Source organism: Pagrus major, chromosome 7, assembly GCF_040436345.1.
Source record: "Pagrus major chromosome 7, Pma_NU_1.0".
Lineage (NCBI taxonomy): Eukaryota > Metazoa > Chordata > Actinopteri > Spariformes > Sparidae > Pagrus > Pagrus major.
The window spans coordinates 26,633,745-26,649,148 of NC_133221.1; the positions used below are offsets into that span (position 1 = coordinate 26,633,745).

The 15,404-nt window shown below is 39.4% G+C and overlaps 2 protein-coding genes across 2 annotated transcripts in view; both read right to left on the reverse strand.

The window, feature by feature from the left end:
• The window catches only part of vstm2la (V-set and transmembrane domain containing 2 like a), a 66,208-nt gene extending 63,956 nt beyond the window's left edge, over window positions 1-2,252 (reverse strand). Inside the window, exon 1 of the mRNA XM_073470733.1 lies at window positions 2,026-2,252. Coding sequence (XP_073326834.1) covers window positions 2,026-2,143 — 118 coding nt within the window. The 5' untranslated portion in view covers window positions 2,144-2,252. The remainder of the gene's footprint in view (window positions 1-2,025) is intronic.
• A 10,475-nt stretch (window positions 2,253-12,727) lies between these two features.
• ctnnbl1 (catenin, beta like 1) overlaps window positions 12,728-15,404 on the reverse strand; it is a 62,135-nt gene continuing 59,458 nt past the window's right edge. The window contains exon 16 of the mRNA XM_073470195.1: window positions 12,728-13,455. Within this exon, the coding sequence (XP_073326296.1) occupies window positions 13,367-13,455 (89 nt within the window). The 3' untranslated portion in view covers window positions 12,728-13,366. The remainder of the gene's footprint in view (window positions 13,456-15,404) is intronic.

Consider the following 15,404-nt stretch of genomic DNA (forward strand, 5'->3'; position numbering starts at 1 on the left):
AGTCGTGTCGGAATGATCAGGCTGTTATTACAATGGGTCAGATACATATTCCAAGAAACATTATGTGACCGTTTAACCTTAAAATAACAGCTTCACTTGTTTCTGCACTGTGTAATTTCAGTGAGAGGATCACAGCGTTATATACGTGTTTACTTCAACATACAAGTTTTCAACACATAACATTGTTATGACGCAATGAGTTTTGTTTGTAGTCAGCACCTACATTACGTCTGACAGACTGTTACAGACCTGGGATTTGTATTTACCACAGTGTTGTTGCACTCAGAAACTGTAGGGGGAGCCAAATTGCACAAAATGCCAATTTCTACACAACGTTCCTTTAAACAACATTTAGGTAAGTATAAGGATCTGAATTGATTGATCTTAACCAAGTCTCTGTGAGAAAGGGATGAGTGTATTTCCCAGAATGTTGAACTATTCCGTTAAACAAGCATTATTCAAGTTTTGTTGCTTTAACTTATTATGAGGTAAATTTTGATCGCACAGTGTAACGGCTATAGAAAAATGACACCATCAGCATTTAGATTGGTAGATTGGTTTCCCATTAGACTCACTTTCATGCTATTTTGTCTGCGGACATGAAATCTCCCGGGAAAATAAAGTATGACTGGTGATCCGATCAGGCTGAGAGCCTGGCACCATCTTTAGCTGCTTTAACATCTCTCTATTGTAGACTAAATAAATGAATAAACTCTTATTTTGTTCTGTGCTGCTGGAAGTCGCTACTCTGAGGAAAAAGAAAGCGATCCAGCTGCCAACAATAGTGCCACTTGGAAACGCTAGAGGGGGAAAAGTGGTCTGAGGTTTTTGAGTTCTGCTTCAAGTTTCAATTAATCACTTTGTGTGTGCAGACATGATGATATCCAACCAGATAATTATATTTGCACAAATCAGTGTCCCATTTGAAGGGAATATGACTCTCCTGTGTGTTGTAACCTTGCTCTGAGATTTGATATAATTAATGAAAAAAATTGCAGCGTGCAGCTCAGTGTGTGGGATGAAAACTGTCGTGGATGTTTGAGCGATAAAGAGATTGTAAAGTTGAGGCAAATTGTGAATTTGGGCACTGGGCTATATAAAACTTTATTTGACGTGACAGAAGAAAGCAAAGCTGGTTACTGATCTACTGCATTCAAGCCTCAAGGGCACTTGTTGGTCACCACCTCCGCTCATTCAACATCACCTCCTCCTTACTTGATTTTCCACCCACACTAACATCGTGCACAACCTGTGGAGACTGACAGGCCGGGCCAAAGTTACTGAAACAAATCAGAGAGCCATTACACACTGTGTGTGTGTATGTGCCAGTCTGTATGACGTAACAATGTGTAAACACTGGAGGCCATTTAGGGAAGCTCCTGATGAGAGAGAAGGAGGCAGATCTGAGGGAAGGTTGTTCAGTATAGACTTCATGGGGATACTAAAAGAGGATATTAACTTCCATCTATCAGCTGACATCACCTCTGCTCCGTGTGGATGAATCACCCACTGATCAGGAGGCGAGGAGGGCGAGAAGAGCTGCAGCTCTCAGAGAAAAGAAAATCCTGTCAGTCATGAGCGCAGGCTCAGCATACAGCACAGACGCTTACACCACCGGTTCTATCAAAGAGTCATTAGAAAGAGCTACCACAGGTGCACTGAGCCCTCTGAACAGCCACATTTAAATGAGATGGGCAGACATGCACTGACTGAATGACAGGCTGATTCATTCCCCGCACAGACCCAAACTATTTCTCTTGTAATGACTGACAGCAAGCTCACCAAGAGCTCTTTGGTTACACACAATCAAAGAAAACACAGGAGTTGGCATCATCAGCACCAGCCTCTCTCAGGCTGCGTGCTGCTCTTTGTTTAATTCCCCCTCTGCATGTGAGCAGATGGCATCACCTATGCCGTCCTCTCCACAGCCCCTCTGGTGTCCTCTCATCAACAACAAAAATAAATAGATAAATAAAAAGAAGAAGAAGATGAATGAGAGGAATGTGAAGCGGATCTCACACCTACCGTTCCCAGAGATGTGGTTCTCTATCTCGCCGTGTCCAGCTTGCCTTGTGGAGACACTAAGTTGCATGTAGAGTCCCATGTAATGTAAACTCCCCAGCAGCACCCTGAACGCTCCCATTTCTCTTCTGTTTTGATCTGCTCTCCTTTCCCCTCTCTGTCTCTTTCACATCGGGTGGAGTGCGCGTCGGGGGAAAAAAAGATTTATTTTTTTCTTTTCTTTTCTTTTCTTTGTTTTGTTTTGTTTCTTTTTGTTCTTAATCCGGGTGACTTGCTCTGGAGAGGAAGGGAGCGAGATACCTGTGAGCACCGAAGACGCGAAGAAGTCGCTGCAGCCTCGCTCTGTGCCAGCACACTGACTGAGGCTCTGCTTCTCTTCAGTCGGCTCTACATACGGCGGAGGGAGACCGCTCCCAAATGGGAAGTGGCGCGGCTTGCATTGGGGAATATCAGTAATGAGAGGAGTGATATTGGAAGCATATTCGGCAGCCTTTAATTTTACAACGCTTAATTTTCCGACAAAGAAAACGTGCTTATGAAACTAGCATGTGATTATTATTATGTTGTATTAATTAATAGTCTTAATTAATATTAGTTACGTAAATAATAAACGGACAAACAGCCTCTCATACGTGGAGGGCCTCAATATTAGCTAAAAAAAACAAACAAGTGTTTGCTAGCAGGGTGGGATTAAGGACTGCCTCCCATTGTGTCAGGTAGCTAACGTTAGCAAGTTACCAACATGAACACAGGTGGGGTTTTTTTTTTTACTTCTTTTTTTTTCTCCATTAATTATGGTTATGACATTTCTTGAAGTAAAAATAAAGTAACTTTCACGCAAATTAGGCTACTTTAGCCTATGTGTCATAATGCTACCAGGCATAGCTTTTGCTAGGAAGCTGTTTTATGTCAATAGCCAAATTTAGATGAAGAATGAAAAATTTGAACTCAAAAGTTTTAATATTTACAATATAAATGAGGTAATACAAACTCAGAAATATTTATTTTTTCCATAACTGAATAAACAAGTTAAAATAAGGTCCCAGAACACTGTTTGAAGCTAGAAAGGTGGCAGGGTCCGCCAAGTATAAACAAAGTAAAACAGTATGAAATAATGATGTCCTTTAAGGTCACTTTGTTTATTCAGTCATGAAAACGAAGACTGTTTGTTTATTTAGTTTGTTTAGGCATGAATATCAATCAAATTTCTCTTTGGATTACGTTTTTTTTTCCCTTAAAAAAACTACATAGTGCTCCTTTCAGTGAAATGTTACACTGAACAATAGGTCAACTTTCATCACAATCAATTTTGAGAAGCTTTCCTTTTATCTATAAATCCAATCAACTGCCCCAACCAACCACTGACAACTTCTCTTCAGACTGGGAAGTCTGGTTTGATTGGGGGCAATTAGCAAGTAGCCTGAAATGAAGATATTTATAGGCAGGGCTTAAAATTAGCATAAGCCATCAGCCAAATACTAGTAAAATATGCAGGTGGCTAGTAGATATGCTTAACTAAACAGTCAAAAATCAAACAATAGTAATCTATTGACCAGCTGGTAAAATTTAAACATTCACTAGCCATTTGCTCAGTGGACAAAAAAGTAAATTCTTCACCATGTCGTTTGGACCAAAGAAATATTGAGAAAGTCCTGTTAAAGCTCCATCCAGCAGTGGGTTTCTGCCTGCAAGGCTCATACTTGTGCCTTGGTGTGTTGCTGTCCATGGTGCTGAAATGCAGCCTCAATGTAGATCACATATTGGCCAGCAGAAGATAAAATATCCAATGACAAGTCACACTATGATATGGGCTATGGGACTTGTAAGTGCTTCTGTAGTCTTCATTGACCTTAAGGACTTTTTTCCACAGCAGGGCAGCAAAGCCAGGGTGTATTATTTCCATCTTGTTAGGCAAAATGATATACTGTGTCCCAATGACTTAAAGGAAACAACCCAGAGAAACCTTTGCTAACAGGATTTCTCCAATAAATGCTTCAAAATGCTTTTGGTCTTGGGTCTATGAATAGACTTACAGCAGCTGCACAAATAAAGACTCTAGGATTTTCTATGTATAGGATATTAAAACAGAGATTTGTTGGTTTAGATAATTTCCTAAATTGGTAGAGTTGAGTATAATATGTCAGTTGTTCATTTACATTAACTTGCTATAGCCCAAAAGAACGATATATCTTCTACAATGTTTATTTATTTTGTGTGCGTAGGTAGAATTAATACACAGTTACATTTTAACCAGAACTGTGATATAGCAGGTTCTGAATTTCTTGTAAGATAACATGTAGATGGTCTGATTTTCTCTGTTAACAGTTATTATTACATTGTGAGCCAACCTCTGCTTCACCTAAGGGGCAATTGTAATATTAATACAGTTGTCACTCATTGTGTGTTTAGCTGCAAGCTATCCAGGTCCCAAGTCAGCAAACCATGAGGCTCTCCCACCAGGTTTAGGTGAGTATGCAGTTTTTGTTTTTCTTTCAAACACAACATATATCATATTTACACAGGGGCCATTTTGGTCTGAAGTCATGCTCAGCGTGGGAAGCTGAAATGCGTTGATGTTTTAGATTTAATTTATGCCTTTCCTATCACATGGTGTAACACTCAAACGGTGCCCTGATCTGATCGGAACACCTTCAGATATATGAATGATATTCATCTTACATTTTTTCTGCCTTACCCTCTGAAATCTTTTTATAGAGGCATGTTTCACCTCACTGGACCTTTGCTTTGACAAGCAAATCCAGTTTGTAGCCAAACTTTGTGGATTTTTTTTTTTTAACAGGGCCAGGAAACTAGCTGTAACCTATATCTTAATGTCAACACACAGATTGGATGACCTGACTCCAATTACCCTCTTTAATAAAAGCCATTATACCAGACATCCATGTGCTTTTCCAGTCCAAGATGTGGCCTTCCATAAAAAGATGAAAAAGAAAATTGCTGTTCGTACAGATTTACATAACAGTCAACAGTAGTAAGGGGAACAACACAAACGGCCCTATTTAAACGATCTATGGTGCTTGGTCTGGAGAGCATCGCACAGATGAATTTAGGGCATGTACAAGTCAATTTTACTAGTTAAACGGTGGATAATCTGGGCCCAAAGTAAGGCCGATGGTGCAAAGGGGTTGTATTTAGACTCTTCATTAGTCATGGGTGTGTTTTGGGCATAAAATAAGTTAAACCAGTCAGGGTGTCATCTGCCATTCCTTTTAAGAGCCAGGTACACCAGGACCTGGCACATTGCTATTAAACAGCGGCACTCATCTTCGCTGACGGACAGGTACAGTATGTGGTCCATGGCTGCACAATCATCTGTCCCATCAACAAATCCGTTTGACTGCATATGAGAAAATACACTTATATTTAACTGAGGAGGAGTGCTGCTGCAAGTCCTCCTTTTTTTGTCATAAAAAAATTACCATTCTGATCAATAGCTGGTGGGATGCAGGTGGGTGAAATTCGTCTTTAATGATGGAAATATAACTGGCATGCAGCTATCCTCCAGCAGCAGAAACGATACGTGTATCTCTACATTACATGCGCTTTTGCACATGAGGAACAGTTGATAAACCTCACTGATTATTTAAAACACGTGACTCGCCGACAGGATTGTTAAGTATTTCATGTTAATTAATGTTCTGTGTTCTTCTACATATCAAAAGTTCATACACACAGTTCAGAATTATACAGTAAAATAGTTTGGCGTGAAGCAGCTGTCCTGATAACTCCTGACATCCTGTCCAAACATATGAATTTCAGAAGCTAAAAGTTGAATTCTGTTTCCTCTGGAGAGTTTCCTCCTCAGCTTTTAGTTTTACTGATTAAATGTGACATGATATAAGTCACAGTGACATTACTGTGTGCATAGAAACATTTAAAATATCTGAAAGCAGCTCCTCTTATCATTAAATCGGAGTGTATGTGTGTTGTGAACCACCTGTGTGAATAATATGCCCTTTAAATAGCAAGAAACAGACTGTCCCTTAGACCAACAAAAAGCTGGTCTAAAGTCAAGTCACTCAGTCACTTTCTGCTGCCTCAAGATAGCATTGTGCAAGGAATGTGCTTGAACAACCCCTCTTTTAAGACCAACATGCCCAGGGGCGCACATATGGCCGCAGGTACATTTGCTATTTATACAACGTGGCACTGGCCATGAAAAAGACAACTGCGTTGGCCTGACACTAGCAATGGCACTAAGATGGAGCCCAAAGGGTATCAAGAATGGAAAAGTGATGATATCGTTTGTTTCTGTTGTGGACTGTCATTATGATGATCACCAACTCGATGGTCAGTTTACCTCTGAGGTGTCATTAGGCCACATTTACTGTGCTTAGAAATATTTTGCTATGCGCCAATGAAACAATCACAGGAAATGGATGTGTTTTGGCAGTGTTGAATAATAATAATAATATGTAAGGACTGAGAGTAGCCAATTTGGTGGGGATACATTATACTGCAGCTGAGCTCAGGCCCACTGCTGACCGCTGCTCCAGCCTGACAGTTGGACTATGGCAGTAATTAACAGCTTTGTTTTCAGCCCATGGGTTTGTGTGATGACAGCTTTATGTGTGTGAACTCTATAACTGTATGGCTGCAAGGCATGGTGATAATGTTGAGGAATAAAGTAAAATGTTTGATCACTTTCACACTGCTACTGTCTGCATGTACACAACTGACAAATCAATCATGACATTTACATGTGATCGCTGAAGGAGATCCTATTGTACCAAGAAACAAAGAAGACGGCAACAGCTCCATCTGCCTGTCCCTGTATAATCAACTGAGTGTTAGAATTACATTTTTTTTTTTTTTTAATCACATCAGTTGTTGGCATCTAACTCAAGCATGTCCATTAGGGTCTCCTATCATATCTTCCTGTACTTCAAGCAGCCATTAATATGGGAAAAGGTTGTTAGAAGCCATTCTTACCCTGTGAGCATCATTACACTGTCTGCTGTCCGTGTGAGTGTGTTCCTGGTCGAATATGTCAGGTCCAAGTATGATGGTCAGGTTGAGCACGGACACCTGTCACGTACAATGATCTTACTTGGCAGTGGATACAGGTGGGCGATCATGCTACTTTTTGCTGTCCTGACAGGGGATGCCCATTGACTTGATTCACAATTTTTTGTTTTTGCTAGCTACAAGGTTTTCTTGCTTGATTTACCTTACTTTCACAGAGTGTAAGGGCCTTGCTTTTATAACAGCAGAATTTCAGTCCCAGATCATTTAATTGCAATGGAATAGTTTGACAAATTACGAACTCTGGCTTAACTGCGCTGACCCTTTAGGGAAAGGAGATACAGGAAGTAGAAAATGGAGGAAACAACCATATTAGTAATTTTATATACCACTTCATGTTGAAAACTCTACAGCTCCATAAAAGAGATATGGCATGGTTGGCAAATAATGAGACAGCTGTCGATTGTAAAAGTGAATAAAATCTTTTAAATTATTATCTGGTTAGCAACTGAGCTAGCTGGCTAGTTGGAAGTAAGCAAGACCACTAGCTAATGTTTAAAAGCCTTGGCTTGCTTGTGAGATGTGTCTCTGCCACCACCATAAGGCACATTTTTATTTAACTTCTCTTTACCAATATGTCGGCTTCGTTGATGCATCACTCCAATGAACAACAGTTGCCATTGCAGTATCTACCCATATCTATGGCTGCTAGCACCATCTGTTTTGTGAGGATGCACAAATAAATGCATCCCAATAGATCTGCTTAGGAAAACATGGATGTCCGCAGCCGATTCATATTTGTGTGGCATGTCTCTGAACTTCATTAGCATTTACATTATAAAAAGAGACGGGAGCAGGTACCACGTCCTTGCAAAGACTTCTGTCAAGCACAGATCAGCTGAATGGAAATGGAAATGGCAACTACAAAGTTGTTGCAGCACATTTCACAACACAAACACTACACTTTGAGAGTTTTTAAAAGCGCTGTACAAATAAAATGTATTATTATTATTATTATTATAAAGTAAAAATTAGTGAAATGATAATTCTGCTTAATGTTTACTTTGTGCGCCACCATTTTGCTGTGACACGCAGGTGTGTTTATGTCGGCGAACTTTGAGTAGATGGACAAACTTAAATGACTGTTCCATCGCACACTACGTTGTTGGAAGTTGTTTTTTCCAAGTATAATTCATTGCAGCATAAGCTAAGAGTATTTTTTATTGCTTTCTATACTGTATGGTTGCTTTTTGTGACTGTTTGTTGGACAGTCAAGGGTTGGTTTGCCTTCTAAGATATTTAGATACATGTTAGAGTTTAGCGTTGTCTGCCGAATTTACATATGACCATGTCTACAGTGAAACATCATGATGGACGATGACATCGTTGTTTATGAATTTGAGGCAGCGTGTCCCCTCAGTGTTGTCGTAAGGCAGCAGTTGCTTATTAGCTCACCACTGTAGCAGTCGCCGTTTCCCACCGTTGTTCTGACATGAATCTCCAACTATCTCCCGTTACCACTGACATACATCCCTGTGTCAGGTTTTAAAGCATATTTGTCTCCATGGCATCGTTCATCGGCCCAACCCTAATACACGTTACTTCTGATGAAGGTAGCCTACATTTTAACAAGACTAAGAGTATAAAGTCATGCAGAGGCTGTACTTTAACACAGCAGTGCTTTGAGCAAAACAATAAAATTAGCATGCCATCATGCTCACAATAGCTGTGTAGTAGCAGGGTACTGCTCAACTCGACTGAACCGTTCCATTGTCAAAAGTGGTGGTTCCGAGTAAGCTATGTGAAAACACTGCAGACTGATTATTGATTATTCAGAGAGAATCGTCACTAGAATTGTCACTTGGACAGGCTGCAAATTGTGATTGTAATTCTTTTTTAATTTACTAGACCCAGATTTAAAAAATGGCAGCCCGCAGATGAGGCCATGGTCAACCAACAAAGCGCAAAGGATATCCTCCGTTGTTCCTGTATGTTTGTGTTGTATTGAAGATGATGAAGGCAGTTTTTACCCATCACAATAAACAGTTAAAGAATCCCACCTACATTGAGGGAATAACAGCTGCAGTGGTAAACAAAATCAAGAAAAGTACCTTGCACCAAAAGCACGTCAAGTCAATTCAGCTGAGCTGTACCATGCAGTGGAAACATGGCAGTAGACTATGCTCATGTGCTGAAAGCAGCATCAGATATAATGCTTTCCATATTCCCCATCTTAGTTCAGCATATTTGCATGCTAACACTTGCTAACGTTAATCAGCTATAACACAAAGTACAGCTGAGGCAGATGGGAATGTCACTAGTGTTTCAGATATTAGGTCATAAAAACAAATTATTGGACAAATTGTAATTTTGACCTGATGATGGTGCTGGAGGAAAAGACAAGGGATCATGAAAGTTATTACAATCCATCCCCACAGTGACATGAAAGTCTGAACCACATTTCAGGGCAATCCATACACTTTTAGACAATTTGGACCAAATTAGATGACAGATTGACAGAACTAAGTTGCCATTCATAGAGCCATGCCGCTAATGTTTAAAGTAAGAAATGTATGTCTTAGCTCCAGTTACTGACAACCAGATAAAGATGTTCCTGTTGAGCTTGATCTTCCGGTCTGGAGGCCTGTTTATACCAAAGCTTTAAGATGCAGTGCCCGTTTTACACATTTTAACAATCCCTGTGCTTATTCTCAATAACAGAACACCTTCTCCCCTCTGTCCCTACGAAAAGAGAGGAGCCCAAAAGCACAGCGGTGCACAGTGTTTGCACTCAGTCATTCGGAAAATACAATTATTCTCCTTCCCCTCGGCTGTGAAATTGCTGTACAACCGCTGTTAAACACGCCGCAGTCATAATCACTGATAAGAGATGCATGGGGCCGGGCCGCCTCTGCCAATACAATATGCAAACGACGCCCTGCCGTTCAACCATCTTGTTACTGAGCGACATTAGAGTTTGTAAAAATACTTAGGAAAGGCAGCAGATGTGACAGCTGTCAGTGAGCTGCCCCTTGGTCCCTCCCTGCTGCTTCCTGACAGGATTATGGTCAAGGATCCACAGAGGGCACGGTACATTATAAGAGTGATTAATACTACAAAATACACTTTAGACAAGACACTTACAAACAGATGCTTGTCTGGTTCATGTGGGAGATGGTTCACATTAGCTTTTAAATACTAGATACATTCACCATAGCAAGACACATGTACAAGCTATATTACAATGTGTAGTTAGTCATAATACATCAACTAAAATGCTTCATCAATATGACGAAGTATCACAAAAAAAAAGAAGAAAAATTCCGGCTAAACCAAAGACCTCTGAAAACCACAGTCATCACCTCAAATACACATACTTTTGAGTAGATCCTTTGAATGGTCAGCAGGACATTTAGACACATATATTATCACTTACTTAGAGTTTCATAGAAGATTTATATCCAGTTTGTTTCAGCTGTCAGACTTCTGCCTGACAGGACAGTTAGTAACATGCAGAACTGTGACAATAAAAGGCAGACAAATACCTAGCTAAGTAACAGATGTGGGCAAACATATGTACATATGTAACAATATTGGGGATAAACCTAATTAAATGAATTATATCCTGTGAATCTCTTCCACACATGTGTTCACAGCTTGACAGTTCATTCTTCACCTTTAAAAAAGCAAACAAGACAATCTCCATTCATGTCATCTTACTTGCTTGCTCTGGAGATTTCCACCTTATCAGTGTTCATCAGCTGCTGAACTTTACTCAACTGTGATTAAACTTTATATTAACAGGCCATAACTACATTACCATTATAAACAAGCTGAATTCTTTAAATAAATTGTCTTAGTCACATATATTTAAATGACGAATTGCTACAATATAAAAAACAACTGAATGTTCAACTGATCATTCAGCCTAGAAGGCCATTCCAGAAGTGCAGAATCTTTAACTGGTTATACTGAAAACAAAAAAAGGAAATGCTCTTGGAATGCATTACAATACCCATCAGCTGTATTAGGACAAATGTTACAGTTTACTATAATATAAATAATAGATACTTTTGTCCAGTATCAAAGGTGTAATTTGTAGGAAACGGCCAGAATTTGAGGGTAGCTCCAAAATTACAGATGTAAATGAAGAAAAACATTTTCTGCACCTTTGTCCCTATTAAGAATCATTTACATAATTTGTTATAAATTAAATTAAAATGTGTTAATGGGTGTACCTAACTTGTGTGCTGGTGCACATGAAAAAGTGAGGCGCACCAGTGCAACCAGTGTATAACTTTAGTCTGGAGCCCATCTGTAGCTATCTTTTGCTGTAACGACATCTGCTGTTAGCAAGTAGCTCAGGTAATCGTGGTGCTAAGTGGCCCTATTAGCTTAGGGAGTCTGCCCACATTGCACCGCAATAGAAGGGACTCAGTCAACCAGCCTCCCAGTGAACATGGCTAGACACTAGATTATGACCGACAGATGCCAGTTTGAAGACAGGGGATACAGTATGGAGGTGATTTACAGCCACTATGACCAGGACAATGACTCAGGGGAGGAGAGTATATGGCAGGGGGAGAAAGGAGAGAGGTGCAGTGAAAGAGGAGTGAGAAAGAGTCAGGCCTAAGCAGTGGACAAAACAACACACAGAGCTGGAATAATTTCACATCTTACTTGGTGAGTTGAGGATTCATTTTGACCTTACCAGAGGTGATTGCGGTAAGACAAACTGAGAGTATTTCTGTTATTCTTATTTTGTTTATGTCCAGTTTGAATGAAGTGTGTTTTATTGTTACTTCAGAAAGTGTATGGTCATATTTCTGGCATACAGGCTGGGGCTTGCTGGTTAGCATTCTAACTTCAGTAGACATCTCTGCAACACAATACATACAGTGGACATCTTAGGCATAACTGTAACAGTTGTTTCTTCACACTCTGTTGATAATGTGTAACTAAAATTAAAAAATATTACAAACTGCCCCTTTAACAAACAGCCCTTTCTCTTCCTTTCTCGGTCGGACAGTCAAGCAGCAGTGGCATCATATTGATGACAGCAGGGGTCCAGTCTTGATGTTGAAGCCTGCTGTTCTGATAAAAACAACTAATCTAATATATATGTTTAGAAAAATGTTTTTTTCTTAATGTACAACTATGAATCTAAAGTTCTTTTTACAGTATACAGTAGAATCAAACTAAAAATAATGATTAAGCTTTTCACTACAAGTTTCTGCAAAACACCCTCTTTCATTTCCTCTGATCTGCCCTCTCACTCACACTCAAAATGTACTAGTAATCGGGATATATTTTGTTGTTGCTGCTAAACATAAGGATAGCACAGATAAAGTGAAGTGTGGTGCACAGGACAGGGAGAATAATAGAGAGGGTTTGTGTATACAGCCTCTACCATAATACACCTCTACACTGATGTGTGTGAACAGCGTCACAAAGAAAAACAGCAGTGGGCTGAGAGCTCCGGGAGGCTGCTGAGATCCAGCAGTGGGTGGGTTCAGACACGTAAAGAAGAAGAAGCAGGTCTGCCTTTCTGTGAGGACTCTCTCTCACTCTGAGAAAAGGAAGCTGCAGATATAGGTTTATTGTCTCCATCTGTGCCTGTGTGCAACAGTAACCAAGCGTAGGCAGAGACGGTTATCAACAAGCTGTGCCAATCTCACTCACTAAACCGTGACATGAATCAAACAGACCAAACATGCAATCAGGATTTTATTACCAAATGTTTTATTAGAAAATATTTTACACTCAAATCCAAAACAGGTACAGGTAGAAGTGGGAGAGCCAAGGGAGAGGTATTAAGTTCACGAATCTGTGCTATCTAAGTCTGTCCATAATTACCCTGCAGTGTTCAACACGACAGTACAGAAAATAAACAGTAGCTCCAAGTTCATCTCATATTCACTGTGTTTCAGTCGAGCTACAATGCTTATGGTCTCCAAACTCAACTCCCACTGTCTCTACAGTGAGCAGGTTTACATGCACAGTATTTCTGTCAATTTAAGGTTATCTTTTTCCCCCACTGGATGTCAAAGGTCAAAGTGGCAAGTAAGCCAGATTATTTGAAGAACCATAAAATGATTTAGTAAGAAAAGGATTGCTTTTAGCAGACTGGTAAAAATGGTATTATTGTGCATGTAAACACACCCAGTAACTTTAGTTACAGAAAAAACAGGGGCTAAGGTCACAGTCACCATCAGTCCCAAATCACAGTGGGGTTTCAATATCCTGATTTGTAAGAACATATTGTTTGTGTATGACTGTGTATGACTGTGTGTGTGTGTGTGTGTGTGTGTGTGTGTGTGTGTGTGTGTGTGTGTGAGAGAGAGAGAGAGAAGTGGGATTAAAAGTTGTCTACAAGGTCCATGATCCTTTTGCGCTCAGCCTCTTTGAACTCATCACTCTTCCCATCTCCGATGCTCTCGGCATACTCTGAAAAAGACAAAGAGAAGCCGGAGGATTAGTTGACTTGACAGCACAGCCCGTTTGACCTCTGAGGTTACAGAGAACATCCCATGGAGCCAGAAATTCACAGATCAACCCAAAGCACCAAATGAAGGGTACATTTGAATAGGAAAATAATACATGGTTTAGGATTTTAGGAGAGTTTAACAGCAGAATGAGCTTATATTTATTTGATCACCAAAAATGAGATATGAAAGGTGAGTGCCTTTGTGTTATTAAACCACTCCTGAGAGAAAGATTATGCAGAAATAGAGAAGACTTTGAACAGCAGCTGGACAAAATATAAATGCATTCAGTTTATAGTGATATAAAACTCAGAAAAGCAGCAAATCCCTACAGTTAGTAAGCTGGAACCTGCAAATATTTGACATTTAAGCTTGAAAATGGACTTAAACAATTGATTTTAAATCAAATGGTTGTCATTTAATTTTCAGGTAAATCAGATTTGTCCTAGCCCCAGAAACCAAACAGCTACCCTTTTAACACATAGCTACTACCTGAATCTGTTGTCACAAAAAATAAATCCAGAATAAACTCTATTGCATGATTTTCTTTAAAAACTGAATATATATATATATATATATATATATATATATATATATATATATATATATATATATATATATATATATATATATATATACACATTTATATGTACACACACACACACACACACACACACACACACATATATAAATATGTGTGTGTGTGTATATATATATATATATATATATATATATATATATATTTATATATATATATATTTATATATATATATATAATTGTATATAATTGGAGGAGGCCCAGATGAATGTGAAATTGGTCTAAGAAGTCAATGATGAAAAAAGAAAAAGCTACTGACCAAAAACAGAGTTTTTTTTTGTTTGTTAATTTTTATGTGGCTGCATTGGATGGGAGAAGGCTTTGGGCTTGGAAATTGGATCGTGAGGCAAAAATAACACCTGTGGAACTTCAGATGTTATCATTTTTTTGTATGATTTTTAATTTATTAATGGACGCATATATCTGAAGGACATTTGAGATCCTGACACCACTGTTAAGTGTGTAGCAAGGTATGTATGATATCTGTGTATTTGGATTTGACTGAATAAAGACTCTGAGAAGAAGCCATGTTACATTTGCGGTAAATTGTGTCAATTGGGAGGTTGGTATCTGTTCAGAGCACATTATCTGTGCATGTCCGAATAACGTATTTGCAGTTGGTTACACCCCTAATATTAACAATAAAATGTAGTACTAGATTACCACAAACTAACTGCCGTACAGTGAACCTGAATGCAGTTTCCCTTGTTATTCTGTTCGTAATCCTCAGTGGGACTTGTAAGCAAGGATCTCTCCTTCCCCCATTTAAAATAGTGAATACTTAGAAGAAGTCAAGAGATGTTGAAACATCAGGAAAAAAAGAACCTTTTCAGCATTTCTAATTGTACTTACTTATGAATAACAGCGAAATTAAGCCATTCTTTGTTTCTAAGGACAAAGCTGAGACACGGTGCGTTAAAAAGCTGCCATTTTTTAATAGCCTTTCACTCTATGCTAGACAGTCTTTAGTCTGTCCGTCACTTTGTAACAGAAGGTCAAATTACAAGATCTTTCTTTGAAAACATGCTTATATATCTTGAGAGATCCCCTGACAGCGTCTATACTAAAATCCACCCCCTGTCCTCAGGCGGTGAACAATAACCAATCCAGGTGTTCTGCGCAGAGCTCGTACTTCATTGTGTGCTCCTGAGCGTTTGACTGTTTTCTTCATTTCTCGCGTCAGCCTCCCACACAAGGCCTTCGAGACCGTCAGAAGGTCGATTTGTGAGTCTAATGTGCAGAAAGAAAGTTGCAGCTGCCGCAGCCCCGGTGGACTCCAGGCATTCGCTTTGTCTCTCAGCCAGCCTCTGAGG